The 22,479-nt window shown below is 46.7% G+C and overlaps 1 protein-coding gene across 5 annotated transcripts in view; it reads left to right on the plus strand.

Moving 5' to 3' along the window:
* The window catches only part of NUP205 (nucleoporin 205), a 1,504,202-nt gene that overhangs the window by 352,250 nt on the left and 1,129,473 nt on the right, over nucleotides 1-22,479 (plus strand). For all 5 annotated transcript variants that reach the window (XR_004540594.1, XM_033957880.1, XM_033957883.1 and 2 more), the window contains exon 10: nucleotides 20,024-20,161. Coding sequence is in view for 4 of the 5 variants with exons in the window: in XM_033957880.1 (XP_033813771.1) it covers nucleotides 20,024-20,161 (138 nt within the window). In the remaining variant the exon portion in view is untranslated. The remainder of the gene's footprint in view (nucleotides 1-20,023; nucleotides 20,162-22,479) is intronic.

Genomic DNA, 22,479 nt, shown 5'->3' on the forward strand with positions numbered 1-22,479 from the left:
AGGCCGGTGAGCTTGACCTCGGTCCCGGGAAAGATGATGGAACCGCTGATTAAAGAAAGCATCTGGGAACACATCGAAAACACTGGGCAGCTAAAGCCGAGCCAGCATAGCTTCTGCAAGGGCAGGTCATGCCTCACAAACTTGTTATACTTCTTTGAGGGGGTAAACAGCCAGGTGGATAAAGGGGAATCTATAGACATCATTTACCTTGACTTCCAAAAAGCCTTCGACAAGGTACCACACGAAAGACTGCTAAGGAAGCTATGGAACCACGGGGTGCAAGGGGAGGTACACCGATGGATCAAAATTGGCTGGCGGACAGGAAACAGAGGGTTGGAATAAAGGGCCATTACTCAGACTGGCAATGGGTCACGAGCGGAGTTCTGCAGGGGTCGGTGCTGGGACCGCTCCTGTTCAATATATTTATTAATGACCTGGAGGCAGGAACAAAATGTGAGGTTATTAAATTTGCGGATGACACCAAACTATACAGCAGGGTTGAAAACACGGAGGACTGCAAAAATCTCCAAAAAGATCTGACAGCGCTGGAAGAGCGGGCCAAAAATGGCAAATGAGCTTCAACATAGGGAAATGCAAGATCATGCATGTAGGGAAAAAGAACCCGATGTTCACTTACTAAATAGGGGGATCACCGCTAGGGTTGAGTAACCTTGAAAGAGACCTGGGAGTGATGGTAGACACATCATTGAAGGCGTCGGCGCAGTGCCTCAAGGAAGGCAAACAAAATGTTGGGCATCATTAAGAAGGGTATCACGACCAGGACGAAGGAAGTCATCCTCCCACTGTATCATGCAATGGTGCGCCCGCACCTGAAGTACTGTGTCCAGTACTGGTCGCCGTACCTCAAGAAGGACATGGCGGTACTTGAGAGAGTCCAGAGAAGAGCAACTAAGCTAATAAAGGGAATGGAGGACCTCTCATATACTGACAGACTGGAAAAGCTGGGGCTTTTCTCCCTGGAAAAGCGGAGACTTAGAGGAGACATGATAGAAACCTTCAAGATCATGAAGGGCATAGAAAGAGTAGACAGGGACAGATTTTTCAAATTATGGGGAACCACAAGTACAAGGGGGCACTCAGAGAAATTGAAAGGGGGAAGGTTTAGAACAAACGCCAGGAAGTTCTTTTTTACCCAGAGGGTGGTGGATACATGGAACGCGCTACCGGAGGATGTGATAAGCAGGAGCACGCTACAGGACTTCAAAGAAGGTTTGGATAGGTACCTGGAAGACAAAGGGATTGAGGGGTACAGATAGGAGTAGAGGTAGGTTATAGGGATAGGATTAGAGAATTAGAGGCAGTTACAAAATCAATCAGGGACACTGTTCAGGCAATTAGGCCTGATGGGCTGCCGCGGGAGTGGACCGCTGGGCAAGATGGACCTCTGGTCTACTTCAGCGGAGGCAACTTCTTATGTTCTTATGGCTCGTAAAACCCATTCTCGAGGCCACTTCTTACGCCGACTTCAGAAAATCACTGAAGACCCGTCTCTTTAACAAATTCTAATTCCTAATTCTTGCCCAATCCCCCTCAGCCATCCTCATCCCAATCCCCAATTCTCTTGATTTTAGATGAACTCCCTTCTGTACCAGTTTGTCCATCAGTGTTGTATTGTTAAGTTTTTGTACGATATCCCTTTGTTGTACCCTGTATTTTTAAACACTTATATTTTAATATGATATGTACACCGCCTTGAAGTCTGATTTGACGATATAATAAAATTTTAATAAACTTGAAACTTGAACACGTAGAGCGGGCCACATATTAGACATGATTCTGATTCCTAAATCTTCATCTGCTAATTATTCCCTAGGCTTTTGTTCCCCAGTCCCATGTTCAGATCACTATCTTCAGGGCAGGATTAATTCGTCGAGGGCCCCTAGGCACACAAGTACACTGGGCCCTGCCCCACCCCACCATGCGCCCAGGCGGAAACAGGAAGCTACATAAGAGGGAAGTTTTGGGCAAGCAGCACCGCTTGCAAAATTACAGTTCCCGTAGCCTTTCTTACCTGCGTTGCTTGCTTGTATTACTTTCCGTCAATGGGGGGGGGGGGAGGTCGTGTTGGCTATCGACTGCAGGGGGCCGCGTTGTCGATCGATGCTGGAAGGGCCCATCGCTGTTTGGAAAAAACAATGTTGATGTTCTCCTTCATCGTGCCCCCTGACCATTTCGGGCCCTAGACACGTGCCTACCTGGCCTATTGGTTAATCCTGCCCTGACTATCTTGTTTATGCAACCTACAATGGCACATCTGTTAACCCAAAATTAGTATCCAAAATCATCAACTTTCGTGATTTTAGTAAACTAGATACTGAATCAATAGCTTCATCCTACAAATTAGCATTTTCAAATTCCGATGGTTCTACCCTAGAAGACCACTTAACGCAATGGGAGTCCACAGCAGCTTCCCTTATGAATGAATTGGCCCCTCTTCAAACTAAGTTAATCCTACCCTGCAAATTAGCTAACTCATGGTACGCGGCCAAATTCACCCTTATCAAGAAACAGCTCTGGTCATTAGAACGTAAGTGGTGAAGAGACAAAATCATAATCAACTTGGAAAAATTCAAAGTTCAATCTAACTTCTACAAAACTAAAATAAATCAGGTTAAAATGAAATACTACTCAACTAGAATCGAAAAGCCAAAAACTTATCTGCCCTCAATTCAAGATTAAAAAACGTAAATTCTCAAAAACATAAATTCTCCAAAACAAAGTACGTGTACTAGTAACCTTCCTGCAGCTCAGGAACTTGCAAAATACTTTCTTTCTAGAGTAAAAAACATCAGGAAAAATTTCAATCTTACAAAGCCGTCAATATCTAATCCTATGCCAGCGGATGCAAAATCGTTTTCCTCAAAATGTTCTCAGTTCAACCTTCCATCTCTCCCCCACATTATTAAATGTGTATCTATCTTCTCTGGGGTTTCATTTGAACAAACTGGGCTCTAGACTGTTTAGTTATGCTGATGACATTACGATCATCACTCCTTGTAATACAGCTATATCTCATATTACCCAAATAATTAAGTTTATACTGAAACTGATGGAATCATGGATGCAAGAATTTAAATTCACATTAAATCATGATAAGACCAAATTCTTTGTTGAGTCTCCACCTAGAATTTTACATGAACCATTAATTACTATAGCTGAACTGCTCCAACTAATAGCCAATCTGTCAATCAAATCGGGAAGGATTCCGGAAGACTGGAAAGTGGCGAATGTTACACCAATTTTCAAGAAAGGTTAGACGGGAGAACCTGGAAGCTACAGACCGGTGAGTCTGACCTTGGTACCGGGAAAGATGGTAGAGGTGCTGATAAAGGACCGCATCACTGATCACATAGACGGACAAAATCTGATGAGGACCAGCCAGCACGGTTTCAGCAAAGGCAGATCTTGTTTGATGAACTTGCTGCTCTTCTTTGAGGGAGTAAACAGGCAGATAGACAAGGGTGACCCAGTCAACATTATATATCTAGATGTTCAGAAGGCGTTTGACAAGGTCCCGCATGAACGACTACTTCGAAAAATTGCGAGCCATGGAATCAAGGATGAAATACTCATGTGGATTAAAAACTGGCTGGAGCATAGGAAACAGAGAGTGAGGGTAAATGGACAATACTCGGACTGGAAAAGCGCCACCAGTGGAGTACCGCAGGGTTCGGTGCTTGGACCCATGCTCTTCAACATATTTATAAATGACCTGGAAATTGGTACAATGAGCAAGGTGATTAAATTTGAAGGCGATACAAAGTTATTCAGAGTAGTGAGGATGCAGAAAGATTGCAAAGACCTGCAATGTGATATAAACACGCTGGAGAAATGGGCTGCGACATGGCAAATGAGGTTTAACGTGGATAAATGTAAGGTGACAAAAAAGCACAAAATGAAACAGGGGGAACAAAACATAAGAACATAAGAAGCGCTATCTCCGGATCAGACCTTCGGTCCATCTAGTCCGGCAATCCGCACACGCGGAGGCCCTACCAGGTGTACACCTGGCGTAATTTTTAGTCACCTATATCCTTCTATGCCTCATAAGAACATAAGACATAAGAAGTTGCCTCCGCTGAAACTCAAAAGCACAGAACCAGAGTAGAATTGTCCCAATCAGAATGATGAGCACCAAAAAAGTATCCTTCAACTCATCCGATAAATACAAATGCCTTTATTCATCCAAAGTCTCGTATATGCATCCAATGACGCAACGACCCGACATGCACATGTTTCGGCCTAACCGGCCTGCCTCAGAAGTCTTATGAGTCTTCAACGGGTGTGTTAGAAAACCATATAGTATACAAAGATGCACATACCTTCTAAACGCGGCTACTAAAATTCAAAGACGTAAAATAGTGATTATCACAACGGACGTGCTGCAACTGAAAAGTAGTGTAAGGTGATGCATGTTGGAAAGAAAAATCTTATACACGAATACAGGATGTCTGTGCAATAGTTGGAGAGACCCCCCCCCCCCAGGAAAGAGACTTGAGAGTACTGGTCCACAAGTCAATGAAGCCGTCTGCGCAATGTGCGGTGACGGCGAAAAGGCCGAACAGAATGCTAGGAATGATTAAGGAGGGGATCACGAACAGATCGGAGAAGGTTATCATGCCGCTGTACCTGGCCATGGTACACCCCACACCTGGAATACTGCATCCAGCACTGGTCGTCATACATAAAGAAGGACACAGTACTACTTGGGAGGGTCCAAAGAAGAGCGACTAAAATGGTTAAGGGGCTTGAGGAGTTGCCGTACAGTGAGAGATTAAAGAAACTGGGCCTCTTCTCCCTTGAAAAGAGGAGTCAGAGTGGACATGATCGAAACATTCAAGATAATGAAGGGAATAGACTTAGTAGATAGACAGGTTGTTCACCCTCTCCAAGGTAGAGAGAACAAGAGGGCACTCTAAAGTTAAAAGGGGATAGATTCCGTACAAACGTAAGGAAGTTCTTCTTCACCAAGAGAGTGGTAGAAAACTGGAACGCTCTTCCGGAGGCTGTTATAAGGGAAAACACCCTCCAGGGATTCAAGCCAAAGTTAGACAAGTTCCTGCTGAACCAGAGTGTACGCAGATAAGGTTAGGCTCAGGGCACTGGTCTTTGACCTAAGGGCCGCTGCGTGAGTGGACTACTGGGCACAGTGGACCACTGGTCTGATCCAGCAGTGGCAATTCTTATGTTCTTAACACTATAAGATCAATCCAACGATTAAAATATTGGGAGTTGTTCTAGATCAGTGGTCTCAAACTCGTGGCCCGGGGGGGGGGGGGGGGGCACATGCGGCCCGCAAGGTACTAGTTTGAGGCCCTCGGTATGTATATCACAAAAGTAAAATAAAAGTTTCTTGATCATATGTCTCTTTAGCTATAAATGAGACTATTATTATTAAGACTTAGCTGAAAAGAAAGATTTATAAACTATAAAGTTTTACCTCTTGCAAAACTGTCATTTCTTTAATAAGACAACTATTTTTTCTGAGGCCCTCCAAGTACCTACAGATCCAAAATATGGCCCTGCAAAGAGTTTGAGTTTGAGACCACTGTTATAGATCAACAATACTTGACCATGAAAAAGCAAGTAGATGCTGTTGTGCAAAAGGGTTATTACACATTCTGGAAGCTGTGTACCATAAAATCATATTTTAAATTTCCGGCCTTTAAACTTTTAGTTCAGTCGTTACTTCTAAGTCTTCTCGACTGTTGTAACAGTGTCTGTCTGACATGTACCAAGAAAGAGATGGCTAGGCTTAGACTGATTCAAAATATGGGGGTCAAATTAATTTATGGTCTAAAGAAATATGATCATGTGATTCCTTTGTACCGTGAGTTGCATTGGCTTCCAGTGGAGGCGCACGTTTTGTTTAAGCTGGGTTGTCTTTGTTACAAAGTTGCGTATGATATTGCTCCAGGCTATATGACCGATAGATTTCTCATAGCATTCCATAAATATAGGAGAGAATCACATACATTGTTTAATTTTCCGTCTGCTCAAAGTTATAAGAGCAAGAAATCCTTGGAACATACTGTACATTAGCATTTCAGGCTGCTTTCTATGACAGGGAATTTAGGCCACTGTTGAGTAGTGCTTGCTCTTACAAGCACTTTAGAACTAAATTGAAAACTCATCTTTTTTCAAAATATTTAGCAAACTAATTTAAATCATCCTTAGGTTATGTTATTTTTAACCTTTTGTTCACCGCATTGGACTTAGTTATGCAGTTTATAAGTACAGTGGAACCTTGGTTTACGAGCATAATTCGTTACAGAAGCATGCTCGTAAACCAAATTGCTCGTATATCAAAGCAAGTTTCCCCATAGGAAGTAAGGGAAACTGCTTTGATTGGTTCCACCTCCTCCCCCCCCCCTCCACGAGATTGAGATTGAGAGCGAGACCAGAAGGCTTTGAGCATGCGCAAATGCTCAAAGCCAGTCCAGTCCAGCCCAGACCAGAAGAAGGAGGATCTCCAACGCACCGCCCTGCCCAGGCCGCGCCAGAAGAGGGAGGATCTTCGGGCACCGGCACTAGTGCCAAGTCGGGTAAAGGGTGTCATTGACTGCTCGGGGGGGGGGGGGGGGGGGAGTAGGATCGCGGTGGAGGGGGGGCAATGCGAGGGGGGGGGGGATGCCGGATCGCTGGGGGGGGGGGCGCTCGTACAGCGAGGCAAGCTCGGTTTACGAGGCACCAAGTTTGCTAATGTTTTGCTCATCTTGCAAAACACTTGCAAACTGGTGCACTCGTAAACCGAGGTACCACTGTACTATGTTATGTTATGCTGTACAGTTCAAGGGAAGACATCTTAAATAGCAAGTTAATTACTGTTAATAATTCTTTGGCTATAACATATATTATCGTAAGACTCCACTATATTTAATTGCCCATATGTGAGTGTCTTGATGACAAATTGCCGTCCAATGTTTAATCATGAATGACTTTAACGTGCACAGAGTTGCAGATGAGTCTCTGGCTGTCCTGTGCCACAAATTAAGATCCTGCAAATGTGCCCTGGACCCGTTCCCTTCCTACCTTTATGAGAATATTCCCACATAGGTTATTTCATCTCTCACCAGACTTATCAACTCAGCCTTACTATCTGGCCTATTTTCTGTACAAATGGGACACATTGCCCTGACCCCACTTCTGAAAAAAGCTGATCTAGACTCATCCTCCCCTTCCAGCTATCATCCTATAGCAAATATTCCTCTCCTGACCAAAATGCTCGAGGCTATTATATCGACTCAGTTCTCATCTTACTTAGAGAGATTCTCCATTCTATTACCTTGCCAATATGGCTTCAGACCCAATTTCAGCACTGGCCTCTTTAATCTCAAAGATTCAACAATTTCAGTCTCATGAAGTTTGCTATCCTACTACAATTTGATCTATCTGCGGTAGTGCTGTCCGATTCACGATTCAAATCGGTTCACCGATTCACTTCGGGTGAATCGAATCGATTTAAATTAAAAAAAAAAAAATCGACTTCCCAATTCAGACCCTCCCCTCTCGCCCCCTAAAGCAGGAGCGGCAGCGCTGCTCTTGCTGGCCAGCCGCTGCCGCATCTACTTTAGAGGGCAGGAGGGAGAGTCAGTCAGGAAGTGCTGCTGTCGGCTTCCCGTCTGGCCTCCACGAAGGACATCGCATCGAATCGCACTCCCTGAAGGACTGCCCCCCCTCCAGGGAAGGCCTCTGTGTTCCCTCCGGCCTCCCCGCAGCATTTACCTTATAGCTGCAGCCTGCAATGAAGATCGTGGTTACAGCGTCTTTACTAAGTGCTTTCAGTTCTTTCCTCCGCCCGATCCTGCCTCTGACATCAGAGGAGGGGCGGGACCGCAGTAGAGGAAAGAGATGAAAGCACTTAGTAAAGACGCTGTAACCGCGATCTTCATTGCAGGCTGCAGCTATAAGGTAAACGTTGCGGGGAGGCCAAAGGGAACACGGAAGCCTTCCCTGGGGGGGGGACAGTCCAGCGGGTGGGATAGGCCTTGGGGGGCTGCAGACCTTTAAGGGGGATGGCCTTCAAGGGGGGCAAGCCTTTAAGGGGGGGACAGGCAGGCCTTCAAAGGGGGGACAGGCCAGGGATGGTGGCACAGGCCTTTAGGGGGGACAGGCCTTCAGGGGGTCAGGCCTTGAAGAGGTTGGATAGACCTTCAAGGGGGGAACAGGCCTTCAAAGGAAGGGACAAGCCTTCAAAGGGGGGGGGACAGGTCTTCAAAGGGGGACAAGCTAGGGATGGTGGCATAGACCTTCAAGGGGGGCAGGCAGGCATTCAAGGGGGGGACAGGCCTTCAGGGATGGGGCTACAGGCCTTCAGGGGGAGGTGGGCCCTGGTGTACAAGTACACGGATGGAAGGAAGGGGGGTTTCAAAGAGACGCGTATATGCCGGACTTTGGGGGGGAAGAAATAATGGGTCTAAAAATAGAGGAGAGGGAGAGAGATGGTGGACAATGGGATTTAATAATAATAATAACTTTATTTTTCTATACCGCCACAATCTTGCGACTTCTAGGCGGTTCACAAAGAAGAAGAGCTGTACAATCAGCAAATTACAGTAGATGAATACAAGGTGGTTGAAAGGAAAATTATACATGGGTTGAATTATAAGAAATTAACTATTTTACATCTTACAATTGAAAATAGGGAGGGAAGGAACAGAAAGGGAGTGAAGTTGGACACAAGGGATGGTGTGGAGGGGGGATAGAGATACTGGATAAGAGGGTAGTTAAGAAGAGGTGGATCTGTGGATAGAGACAAAAAAAAAAGAAAGATGCCAGACCTCCAGGGGAGGGAAGGGAAACGGAAAGAGAGGACAGAGATGGCAGATGGATGGTTAGAACGGAGAAAGAAGGAGACCCTGCAAGCAGGTTATCAGAAGACAACCAGAGCCTGGGACCAACAAGATTTGAATAATGACCAGACAACAAAAGGTAGAAAAACTAATTCTATTTTCCATTTTTTAATTACAGTATGTCAGATTTGAAACGTGTATCCTGCCAAAGCTGGTGTTAGACCGCAAACGTGAGCTAGGATTTAAGAGAGAGAGGAAAAGTCTTTTTTGTTTGTTTATTTTGTTTACACCATAGCGCCAGTGTGGTTAGGAGAAGGCAAAGGGAGTGAAGAGGCTATAAAAGGGGTGAAGAGGCTATACAATAAATCCACCAGGATATTTGAAAAAAACACCCAATTGGGCAGGAAAATTGAATCGAATCAAAAAACCAATTCAGTAGGCTGAATCGAATCGAATCAAAATTTTTTTCCTGAATCGGGCAGCACTAATCTGCGGCCTTTGATGTTGTCCACCATGATATCCTAATTTACCAACTTTCTGAGATAGGCATTAATTCCACAGTCTTAGACTGGTTCTCAAAATTTTTGCGATCTCGCTCTTACACTGTTAACATGAATGGAACCATGTCTTCTCCTTGCAGACCGCTATGTAGTGTTCCCCAGGGATCACCCCTGTCCCCTCTTCTTTTCAACATTTATATGTCTTCTTTGAAATTCTTCCATCTATCTCCCTTTGAAACTCTTTATATATTCAGATGACATCTTTGTCCTTGAGATAGATTCGAACCTCACTAACCTCACCAAAAATATAACAGCTTGCATAACGAAACTCCAATCCTGGGCCCTCTCTGTACAAATGAAGCTGAATGAGTCCAAAACAAAACTACTATGGCTTGGCCCAAAATTAGATCAGTTACCCACGCTCATTCCACTACCTTCTGGTCCCACACTGCAGATTTAATTCTCAAGCAAAGTTTTGGGCATCATTATTGACTCTACACTTTCCTTTAATGATCATCTGAATTCTCTGGTAAAAAAAATGTTTTTTTAGTCTTCACATGTTGAGGAAAGTGATATCCTGCTTCCGCCAACAACATTTTGCTGTCCTTGTACAATCAATCATCCTTTCCAGACTGGACTATTGTAATTCCATCTATCTAAGTCTAACCAAGAAAAATCTTCAAAGACTTCAGCGGATCCAAATCACTGTGGCTAGGTTGATCTTCGCAAAAAGCAAATTCGATCATGTGTCCCCACTTCTGTCAAAACTTCACTGGCTTCCGGTGATTTCTAGAATTCACTTTAAATGTACTTGCCTAATTTTCAATATCCTACATGGCATACTTCCTCCCCTAATCCCAATATCCTGGAATTCTTCTAGACCTGACACTACCAGATCCGCCCACATACTCAAACTATTTTTCCCCTCGTTAAAAGGTGTCATGTATGCAGGTAAATTAGGGAAATCCCTTTTCTTCAAATTCACTAAGCTTTGGAATAACCTTCCTGCCCCGCTTCTGAACCTAGGCTCATTCCAATTATTCCAAAATCTCTCCAAAATGTAAAGCTATCTATTTAAAATGTAAAGCTAGCTATCCTCTTCATAACCTCTAATTTCTTATTATGTACTTCCCTCATTTATTGAAATACCTATAAACCGTGTCGAGCTCTATCTTTATGGAGATGATGCGGTATACAAACTTAAGGTTTAGTTGTTTAGTGTAGTCTTTATGTGCCATCATTTACTGTGTTACTGTGTTGAACTCAGTCTTTGCTTTAACTCTGTACGTTCTCCTTGCATGCGAACAAGCATTTCTTTGTTTCCTTCAGTAGATCTGTAATCTTTATGTATTTATCCATTAAAGATTGTAGAATTATATTGGTTTCAGGTCAGGTTTCAGGTTTATTTAAAAATTTGATATACCGCCTTATTAAAAATTCAAATCAGTTTTACATAATATAAAAACAAAGTATAATTAGAATGTACATTAAAAACAAATTACAAACAATGCTATAAATAATCAAATGTACTGACAAACATTAACTTACCGATACAAGATGGAAAAGGTCAGAAATACAATTTATATAAAGAGAAAGAGAGGGGAAGAGGGATTGAGACAAAAGGAAGGGGAACAAAGTATAAAAGGTCTAAAATAATGTAAAATAAGCTAAAATGATTAAAAGATGGCATGGAACAGATTTCCATTACCATCCTTAAAAGGACTATTATACACCATATGCATCTTTAAAAAGAAAAGCCTTCAAGTTATTTTTAAATTTATCAAGGCATGTAATTTCTCTTATATAATTTGGTGCTGAATTCCAGATGGTAGGGGCCATGACAGAAAAAATGCTAGTGCACATAGTGTTAATGTAACTTAAAGAGGGGAAAGATAGCAAGTTTTGATTAGATAAACGCAATGTACGATGGGGGGTATAGGGGATTAATAGTCTGTTAATGAAATCAGGTTGGCCAGAAGTTTTGGTCTTGTAAGTTAGCAACATTATTTTATAGGAAATTCTATGATCTATAGGAAGCCAATGAGCATTGATCAAAAGGGGTGTGACATGATCGTATTTATGTGCTTTTGAAATAATTTTAATGGCAGTGTTTTGAATAATTTGAAGACGTTTTATTTCTTTTTTAGTGATTACTTTATATAGTGCATTACTGTAATCCAAGCATGAAATAACGAGCGAATGAATAAGAATATTTAATGATGATTGATCTAATAGGGTGGTAAGAGATCTAATCATTCGAAGACGGCAGAAACATTTCTTAACTACAGAACTTATTTTGTTCATGGAAAGAGAGTTTTCCTAAACTAAACTAAACCTTAAGTTTGTATACCGCATCATCTCCACAGAAGTAGAGCTCGGCACGGTTTACAAGAATTGATATAGAAAGGAACTACAATGAAAAGTAGAAGGACTAGTAAAGAGAAGTTTAGAGGGACTTAGTATATGGAAGTGGGAGGGGTCATTACATTTTAGAGAAAAGCCAAGTTTTCCGTCGAAAGTAACACCGAGTAGTTTAATGGAAGTGACTATCTGAACAGAGATTGATTTTATCCCAGGACAAGCAGGCATGATATTCTCACATGTGGGTGACGTCATCTACGGAGCCCCGGCGCGGACAGCTTTTCAAGCAAACTTGATAGAAGTTTCAAGTTTGCACACTGCACCACGCATGTGCGTGCCTTCTCGCCCACTAGAGGGCGCATCCCACCTCGTGGTCCTCAGTTCAAATTTTTCCGCGGAGCAAGAAAGCCCTGTGGATCTGAGCTCCAGTGTTTTTGCCTTCTAGCTGCCGCGTTTAGTTTGTTTTCCCTTCGAATTAGTTCGCGGTGCTGTTTTTCTTTTCGATTCCTTTCAAAAAAAAAAAAAAAAAAAAGTCTTTCGTTTTTCCTCGGACTCCGGGGGCTCCCGGAATCCGTGGCCGCGGGACGTCGGTACGTTCCCGGCCTTCTTCTTTTTCTTCGTGGATGTCCCGTCCTGTTACGGGATTCAAAAAGTGCAGCCGGTGTGAAAGGTTGCTTTCCATCACCGACCCTCACCGGTGGTGCATTGTCTGTCTTGGGCCCGAACATCCGACAGACTCGTGTGATCGCTGTGCTACCTTCCAAAACAGGGCCCTCCGTCGCCGTAAGGCAAGAATGGCCGAATTGTTCGCCGTCGACGCACCTAAGGCCTCGACGTCGGCCTCGGCTTCGGCCCCGGCCTTGACCTCGGCCTCGACGTCCTTGGGGGCCTCGGCCTCACCTCGGCCCTCTTCCTCGAAGGCGTCGTCAGTGAAGCAAGCTTCGGGTAAGTCCTCTGTTCTATCCCCTTCAGCAAAGAAGCCATCCTCGAGTCAGGCCAAGGCGGGTGGGTCGACCCCGGCCCCGCATCGGACCTCGACTCCGCACACCCCGAGGGAATACTCGAGACCGAGGTCGCCCTCCAGGGAGTGTGCCCCGGACTCGGAACTCCCCACCTTCGTGGGGATTCCGGCCTTCCAGGATCTCCTCCGAGCTCTGATCTCATCGGAGCTGTCGGGAGCCCTGGAAGTGTTGCAGCGTGCTGCGGTTCCGGCGGCCTCGACCTCGGCCGGGGCGCCTTCGGTCTCGGAGGCCCCGGCCTCGGCTCCCTCGGGAGTCCCGACCTCGGCGACCTCGGTCTCGGGTACGGTGGCCCCGTTCACCTCGGCCTCGGCCCCGCCCCGGACCTCGACCTCGGGGGAACCCCCTGAGCGGAGTGTAAGGCCCAAGGAAAAGTTGCGCAGAGTGCGCCGTCTTTCCTCCTCTTCCTCCGGGTCTTCCAGACACGCCTCGCCCTCGACGCGACCTCGGACGGGGCGTCGATCGAGGAAGTCTAAGCGACCCCGAGGCTCGCCTCGGCGCGACCGCTCCTCGTCGTTCGGGGGCGAGGCGCTGCAGGTGTCGGAGTTGCGCCTCGACAACCCGAGGCTCCTCCGCTCACCTCATGGGAAATCTTCCCGGGCCGCCTCGCCGAGGAAACGGGAGAGTGTCCCACGAACCCCTGGGTCCTCACCCAAGGGCTCTGCGAGGAGGATAACTTCCCCTTCCCCCTCGAGGGCCCTCGAGAGGGGATCCTGGGACTCGGGATCGGTTAGGGATCCTCATTATTCCCATGAGGCCTCCCCCCTCTCCTCGGTGGGGCGGTCGAGAACCCCGTCTCCCCAGGCTAGGCCGTCCTCATTTTCATCCTTCGTTCAGGACATGGCCCAAGCCCTGGGGATTGACCTGATGGTAGGCTCTCGGTATTCCAAAGAATTTTTGGAGGAACAGGACCTCCCCACTCTTCCTAGGGAGGTGCCTAGACTCCCTCTCAACAGTGTCCTTCTGCAAACCTGGCTGAATAACTTGTCAAACCCTCTTACAGTCACGTCTGTGCCTTCAAAAATGGAATCGAAGTATAGGACGATTCCCCCTAAAGGGTTCGATAAGGCGCAGCTCTCACACCAGTCTCTTCTGGTGGAGTCTGCTCTTAAAAAATCACAGCCCTCACGGGTTTCTGCGGCGGTTCCACCAGGCAGGGAGGGACGGACCCTGGACAAGTTTGGCCGTCGCCTCTATTCAAATTCCCTGATGGCCACCAGGGTTCTAAATTACGCCTTCACCTTTTCCTCCTATTTGCGTGGTATGGTGAAGGACCTTCCTCAATATCGAAACTCGTTACCGGACTCCCAAAGAGCAGGATTCGATAAGTTTATGTCCAACCTGTCTCAATTGCGGTTGTACCTATTCCACGCAGTGTACGACGCCTTTGAGCTGGTTTCGAGGGTGTCGGCCCTCGCGGTGGCCATGCGCCGCTTGGCCTGGCTTCGCACCCTCGACATGGACCCAAACCTGCAGGAACGCCTGGCAGACTTGCCCTGTGTGGGGTCCGAGTTATTCGACGAGTCACTGGATGCGGCGACCAAACGCTTGTCGGAACAGGAGCGCTCTCTAGCATCCCTGGTCCGCCCCAAACCTAGACCCCCGCCGCAGAAACCTTTTCGGCCTCCGCCGCGCCGATACCCTCAGAAGTCGACTCCGGCTTTCTCGAGACCGCCTCCAAGACGTCCGTCTCAGCGAGGCAGAGGGGGACAAACCCAAGCCCAGGCGCAGGGCCCTTCTAAGCCCGCGCCTTCCTTTTGACGGGCTGAGCGGACGGGGCGGGTTCCCCTCCGCACTTTCTCAGGAACCCCTTCCTATCGGGGGCCGTCTTCGGTCCTTCCGGGAGGCATGGACCGGGATTACCTCAGACGCTTGGGTGCTCCGGATCGTCTCCGAGGGCTACTCGCTCAACTTTGTGTCCTCGCCGCCGGACAGTCCCCCAAGTTTAGTCCCCTGCAACCGTTCGCAGCTACCGACCCTTATAACCGAAGCCAAAGCCCTCTTGAAGCTTCGGGCGGTCGAGCCGGTCCCCAAGGACCAGTGGGGTACGGGGTTTTACTCCCGCTACTTTTTGGTCCCAAAAAAGACCGGGGACCTGCGCCCCATACTGGACCTCAGGAAGCTCAACAAATTCCTGGCCCGGGAGAAGTTTCGAATGCTATCTCTCCCGGTTTTGTACCCCCTCTTGGGGGAAGGGGACTGGATGTGCTCCCTCGACCTGAAGGAAGCATACACCCATGTTCCGGTGCACCCCGCCTGTCGAAGATTCTTACGATTCCAGGTGGGGGACCTCCACCTCCAGTACAGGGTACTGCCCTTCGGCCTGGCCGCGTCCCCACGAGTATTCACGAAGTGCATGGTGGTGGTTGCAGCAGCCCTCAGGTCACGTGGACTCCATGTGTTCCCTTACCTGGACGATTGGCTCATCAAAGCCCCGACCAGGGAGGGGGTTATCTCAGCGACCCGACAGTCTATTGCCTTCCTGCAAACTCTCGGGTTCGAGATAAACTTTCCAAAGTCTCAGTTGAGACCGTCGCAGTCTCTTCAATTCATAGGTGCGGTGCTGGACACGGTGCGCCTACGCTCCTACCTGCCGACCCAGCGGTTGGAAGCCTTGGTACGGATGAGCCGCCAGGTCTCCCAACTATCGAGGGTGTCGGCCAAGCGCATGATGATGCTGCTGGGCCATATGGCCTCGACGGTACATGTCACGCCGTTTGCGAGGCTACACCTGAGGATCCCTCAGTGGACCCTCGCGTCCCAGTGGCGTCAGGAGTGCGACCCGGTGTCTCGCCTCATTTCGGTAACTCCGCCCTTGCGGAAATCGCTGCGTTGGTGGACAGACTCTTCAAATCTGTCCATGGGGCTATTGTTTCGCACTCCGCCTTTTCGCAAGGTCCTGACCACGGACTCCTCGGAGTACGCGTGGGGAGCCCATCTCGACGGTCTTCGCACGCAGGGCCTGTGGTCGTCAGAAGACCGTCAGTGTCATATCAACGTGCTAGAGCTGCGAGCCATCTTCCTAGCACTTCGAGCCTTCGTTCACATATTGCAGGACCAGGTGGTCCTCGTCCGCACGGACAATCAGGTGGCAATGTATTATGTGAACAAGCAGGGAGGAACGGGGTCATGGCCCCTCTGCTCCGAAGCTCTTCGCCTCTGGGAGTGGGCGGCCTCCCGGAACATCTTCCTCCGGGCGGTCTACATCCAAGGAGAACGGAATTGCCTGGCGGACAAACTGAGTCGACTTCTGCAACCGCACGAGTGGACTCTACACTCAGCAGTTCTACGCGAGGTCTTCGCTCGCTGGGGAACGCCACAGGTGGATCTGTTTGCCTCTCCGGAGACACACAAACTACCACTATATTGTTCTCGGATGTACTCGCAGGACCGTCTGGAAGCGGATGCCTTCCTACTCGACTGGGAAGGGAGGTTCCTGTATGCATTCCCTCCGTTCCCTCTGATCATGCGAACGTTGGTACACCTAAAATCGTCCACGGCCACGATGATTCTCATAGCACCTCGGTGGCCGCGTCAGCACTGGTTCTCCCTGCTGCTCCAGCTCAGTGCCAGAGAGCCTCTTCCCCTGCCTGTCTCTCCTTCTCTGCTGTCTCAGAGTCAAGGATCCATGTTACATCCCAATCTGCAGTCATTGCACCTGACAGCCTGGTTTCTTGTTCCCTGACTCCTCCGGACCTGTCTCAATCGGTGAAGGAGGTGTTGGAAGCCTCCCGCAAGATCTCGACGAGGCTTTGCTATGCGCAGAAATGGACCAGGTTTTCCTCCTGGTGCTCGTCTTTTCACCTGGATCCGGTATCAGTTCCGGTATCCTCGGTTTTAGAATATTTGTTTCATTTGTCGCGCTCCGGCTTGAAAACCACTTCGGTGCGGGTTCATCTCAGTGCGATTTCTGCTTTCCACCAACCTCTGGAGGGACGCCCTCTGTCACTCCATCCCTTGGTGACACGCTTCATGAAAGGGTTACTCAGGGTTTGTCCCCCTCTTAAGCCTCCGTCTGTCGTGTGGAATTTGAATGTGGTTCTGGCTCAACTGATGAAACCCCCGTTTGAGCCACTCAACAAGTCCCTCTTGAAATTTCTGACTTGGAAGGCGGTGTTTCTAATTGCCCTCACCTCCGCCAGGCGGATTGGGGAGTTACAAGCCTTGGTTGCGGACCCTCCTTTCACTGTCTTTCATCACGACAAGGTGGTTCTCCGCACCCATCCTAAGTTTTTACCTAAAGTTGTTTCTGACTTCCACCTAAATCAGTCCATTGTCCTTCCTGTGTTCTTCCCGAAGCCCCACTCCCATCCTGGCGAGACGGCGCTTCACACGCTTGACTGTAAGAGGGCGTTGGCATTTTATCTTCAACGCACCAGGCCTCATCGGAAGGTTCCTCAATTGTTTTTGTCCTTCGATCCCAATCGATTAGGGCATCCAGTTTCCAAGCGCACTCTGTCTAACTGGTTGGCCGCTTGCATTTCCTTTTGCTACGCTCAGGCTGGCCTTCCTCCCCCGGGTCGAGTCACGGGGCACAAGGTCCGAGCAATGGCAGCTTCGATAGCTTTCCTCCGATCCACTCCGATGGAGGACATATGTAAGGCTGCCACTTGGTCTTCGGTTCATACATTCACCTCTCATTACTGCCTGGACACTTTATCCAGGAGTGACGGCCGGTTTGGCCAGTCAGTTTTGCAAAATCTGTTTTCCTAAATTGCCATCCTCCCACCTGCCCTTTTTTGGTTAGCTTGGAGGTCACCCACATGTGAGAATATCATGCCTGCTTGTCCTGGGATAAAGCACAGTTACTTACCGTAACAGGTGTTATCCAGGGACAGCAGGCATATATTCTCACAACCCGCCCGCCTCCCAGGGGATGGCTTCCTTGCTAGTTATGGAACTGAGGACCACGAGGTGGGATGCGCCCTCTAGTGGGCGAGAAGGCACGCACATGCGTGGTGCAGTGTGCAAACTTGAAACTTCTATCAAGTTTGCTTGAAAAGCTGTCCGCGCCGGGGCTCCGTAGATGACGTCACCCACATGTGAGAATATATGCCTGCTGTCCCTGGATAACACCTGTTACGGTAAGTAACTGTGCTTTATCCCAGGACAAGCAGGCATGATATTCTCACATGTGGGTGACCTCCAAGCTAACCAAAAAAGGGCAGGTGGGAGGATGGCAATTTAGGAAAACAGATTTTGCAAAACTGACTGGCCAAACCGGCCGTCACTCCTGGATAAAGTGTCCAGGCAGTAATGACCTTCCTTGACTGAGAAAATCATAACTTTGGTTTTGCTGATGTTGAGAACTAGCATATTTGTGTTTAACCAATGGCTGATTTGTTCTAATTTCAAGTTAATAAACAAGATATCTGCAGGGTTGTCCAGATCGACAGAGTGAGTGAGTTGAATATCATCTGCATAGGCGAAGATAGAGAACCCAATGGATTGCCCTAATGTAATAAGAGGAGCAAGGAAGATATTAAACAGCATAGGGGAAAGAATGGAATCTTGTGGGATCCCATTGTCGTTAGAGAAAGTGTCAGAGGTAGAACCATTGAACTGGATTTTCGAAGAACGATCTTTAAAATATGATTTAAACCAGTTGGTGAGCATAATCTGCCAGCTTCATCTTGATGGATTTACCACAAAGTGGAGTTCATTTTCCAAAGTAATCATATGACCATAATTATTACTAGAGGGATATTTTGCCTGGTTCTGTTAGAGTGCAGACCCTAAAAGGCAATTTTATATCAGGGTGCCCATATTTACATGCCACGTGAGCAAGAATACAAAATGGTCACATTTCACATTCATATGAAAGTAGGAGGAAAGCGCCCAAAGTGCTTTCCTGTAAGGGCATACATAAGTAGCCCTTACAGTAAATGCAAGGAGGTCATTCTAGTGGGATAGGTGGGGCTGCCATTGCATTAACAAGTTGTGTGCCCTTGCCACAGTTGGGAACTTGCACTTATACAAGGCCTATGGTTGGTTTAACTGCGAGCACATAAATATAAATTGTGCTGATACCAGGTTATGCTAATATTCTGTAATAGCGTCTGGATGCCTAGATGCTGTTAAAGAATAGGCATTCATTGTATGGGATTGGGTTTATATGCTGTTAAAGCATAGGCATTCATTGTGTGGGATTGGGTTTAAAAGGAGGTACCTACTTGCAGAAAGGGATTGGGACTTGTGTACCATCTATTTGTAGTTTTACATAATCTCACTCAAAGTGGTTTACATACAGGTACTTCAGGCATTTTCTCTCTGTTCGTCCCGATGGGCTCACTATCTGTCTAATGCACCTTGATCAAAGGAGGATTAAGTGACTTGCCCATGGTCACAAGGAGCAGCACAGGATTAACCCCAAAACACCTATTTCAGGTTGTGCTCACTAGTACTCCTTTGATGGGGATAAATTTGGATTCTGACATGTCTGCATTGATGCACATTAATAATATGGGCCGCTTTTTATCAGTTGAGGATTATTTTGAATTTGTGACCTTGTTTGTCTATTAGTGATCTAGTTTTGTATGCTCAATTATATTGGTTAGATACTGTAATGCTCTTTTTAAGGGTCACAACAAAACCAATTGGTTTATATCTCAGCATTTGCAGAATTCTGGAGCTAGAATCAGTGGACCTTAAAATGTTTGACATATTGAGGACTCATAGACTTCAATTATATATACTTTGGAAGAAGGAAAAGAGAGAGGAGATATGATTGAGACATTTAAATATCTTCATGGCATAAATGTACAGGAAGCAGGTCTCTTTCAACTGAATGGAGGTTCTGTAGCAAGTAGGCATAAGATGAAGTTGAAGGAGGATAGACTTAAAAGTTATCTAAGGAAATATTTGTGAAAATGATGGTGGATGCACGGAACAACCTCCCCTTGGAACCGGCTTGCACCAGTTTGCGAAAGCCATTTTAAGCTTTTGACAACTTGCTCCCAAAAGTTGGGCTCAGGCCCCCTCCTGAACTTCCTTTTATCTTTTTCTGGTTGGGATGCTGAGCTCTGCCAAGCAGATAGGCTGGCCTAATATACTGGCGCCTATGTTTAGAACGCCTGGTGATATCTATGTTCGCTTAGGTGCTGCTATAAGCGATTCTATAAGCAGCACCTAGCAACTGATTTGACAACTGTGCGTTTATAGAATCTGGCCCTTTGTCTACTGTTTTCTCACATGTTTAAGGATAAAAATTTTGAATGGCATGCGGTGAATTGCAGAAGAATATAAGATTTTAGTACTTTTGTGTTAATTGCACGTAAGATTTTAGTACTTTTGTGTTAATTGCACTGACATTAAAACAACTTTTTCACAGATTGGAGATGTATATAGGAAAGATCCTTTCAACCTGGAACTTTGCCTCGAGTACTGGTGTCCATCAGAGCCTCTTCAGAGCTCTACTATCATGGGCTATTACTTAGGTGTAGTTCACCAGCGACCACCTCAGCGACAGGTAAGCAAATTTTGATTTTTTTTTTCAAAAGTTTGTACAGTAGTGGAGCTGGTTAATGAAGTTTGTACCTTGCCAGTGATTCATTTGGAGTATTCCAAAATAGTGGAACTCTTAAACTTTCTTATAATTGATTTTTTCAGTATTTTATTTGGGTTTTTTTCCCCATAATTTTTATAATGGAACCTATGATGATTCAAAAAAGGGAGAAAAAGATCCAAGTGGACTAAGTTCTCCCACTTACAAATTGTAGCTTGTGGCACTGCTATTTATCTATTTTTCCTTGAAAATTTTTATTGAGCAAAAATCATACCAAAATACACTGCAAAGATCAACATACCACATTTTTCACTCCAAAAGATACACTTGGGGGTGGAAATGTAAGTGCTTCTTAAGAAGCGAAGATACAAATTTATTAAGCTCGCTGCCGCTGCCACATCTTTTTAACCCTCCCGTCGCCACATATTTTACCACCACCGCTGTATCTTTAAAACCCGCCCGCCCGCCCACTTGCTGCCGTCGTACCTGGTGGTCCAGTGAATTTCCCGGTCAGCGGCGCCCCAGGCCAGAAGCACAGAGATCAAGAGCAAGCCTTCTGCGCTCCTGCCTGGGCCCGCGCCGATCTCCGAATGGCTGCAGTCAGCTTTCGCTGGACTCGCGAGAACTGACTGTAGCCATTAGGAGATAGGTGCGGGCCCAGGTGGGAGCGCGGAGGACATGGTCCTGATCTCTGTACTTCTGGCCTGTGCGCTGCTGGCTGGGAAAGATGAGAGCTGTCTAACGAGGGAGGAATTTAAAAAGGTACAGAGGGGGTATGATTAAAGGTACAAGGGGTATGATTAAAAAAGATACTGGGGGTACGTGTGCAGATGATTTAAGATACTGGGGGCATGTGGGGGGATGGGGGATGATTTATGGTACTGGGGGTGTATGGGGCCTGCCTGTCACTAGGCCGGCCTGCCTGCCTGTCACTAGGCCACTAGGCCTGCCTTCTCTGTACCCTGTCCCGGTCTACCACTAGACCACCAGAGGGGGGACAGGGTGCAGAGCCTGGCAGGGAGAATTTGGTTCAGAATGATTTTTAACTTGTTTTCCTCCTCTAAATCTAGGGTGTGTCTTATGGTCAGGTGCATCTTATGGAATGAAAAATACAGTACTTCAAATTTCAACAATAGAACCATCGCAATACAGATGCACAGGAACTCAACCGTTCAGTCATCACAGAACCAATAACCAACAACCAAGTGGTACAATCCCCGTCCAACCAGCATATCTTCTCTTTCCCCCACCTCCCCTGAAAGCTGAGAAAACAAAAGAGAGCGAGTCAACGAGAAAGAAAAGCAAAGAGAAGCAAATAATGTTCACAGTGTAGCAAGAGAGCAATCAAAAAGAGAATCATACATTAATGCAGGGGTGTTAAATGTCAGTCCTCGAGGGCTGCAATCCAGTCAGGTTTTTAGGGTTTACCCAGTGAGTATGCATGAGATCTATTTGCATGCACTGCTTTCATTGTATGCTAATAGATCTCATGCATATTCATTGGGGAAATCCTGAAAACTCAACTGGATTACGGCCCTCGAGGACTGACATTTGACACCCATGCATTAATGGTTTGCCCAGCATTCAAACCACCTCCAAATGCAGTGAAATTTAGGTAATGCAGTACATGATTGCAGTAAGCTTATACATAATATACCAGTGATGCAGTTTAACTTCTATCCCATGCCAATCTGGTTGCAGCTGTTGTTTCCAATGGGTAGCCACAACAAGCCTTGGGGCCATGAAAAACAACTTACAAAAGCTCAGTTCCCCCTCTTCCAAATCTAAATTGTACCTATGTAGAAGTATTGCCTACCAGGAAGCCTGAACTACATTCCCCAAGATCTTGGACAACATCTGAAAAGTGGAAACCCAAAAGCCCTGCACCCAAGGATACTCTCACCAAATATGAAGTTATGTGCCTACCAGCCCACAGCCCCTCCAACAAAGGTCTTCTCTCCGCCTCATGTGAGAAAGCAAGACTGGTGTGTAATACTAGCGAAAAAGTGCCTTATAGCCATTTTCCACTATAGGTGTTGCCAAGCCCAAGGAAGTCACCTGGGGCCAAATTTCTTCCCAATCACGTGGACTAAGTGGATTACCCAGCTCTGCCTCCCAAGCCTTCATATAAGGTAATGGGGCCCAACAGCATGTATTTAAGCATTTATGCAAGGCTGAGATAGCACCTTTCTGCAACAAAGAGCCCCCACCCATCTCCTGGGTGAGACCTGAGGAATGTAGATAATGTTATGCCTGAAAATAAGGAAACAAATCCCAAGGGA

The sequence above is a fragment of the Geotrypetes seraphini genome, chromosome 9 (genome assembly GCF_902459505.1).
Source record: "Geotrypetes seraphini chromosome 9, aGeoSer1.1, whole genome shotgun sequence".
Taxonomy (NCBI): domain Eukaryota; kingdom Metazoa; phylum Chordata; class Amphibia; order Gymnophiona; family Dermophiidae; genus Geotrypetes; species Geotrypetes seraphini.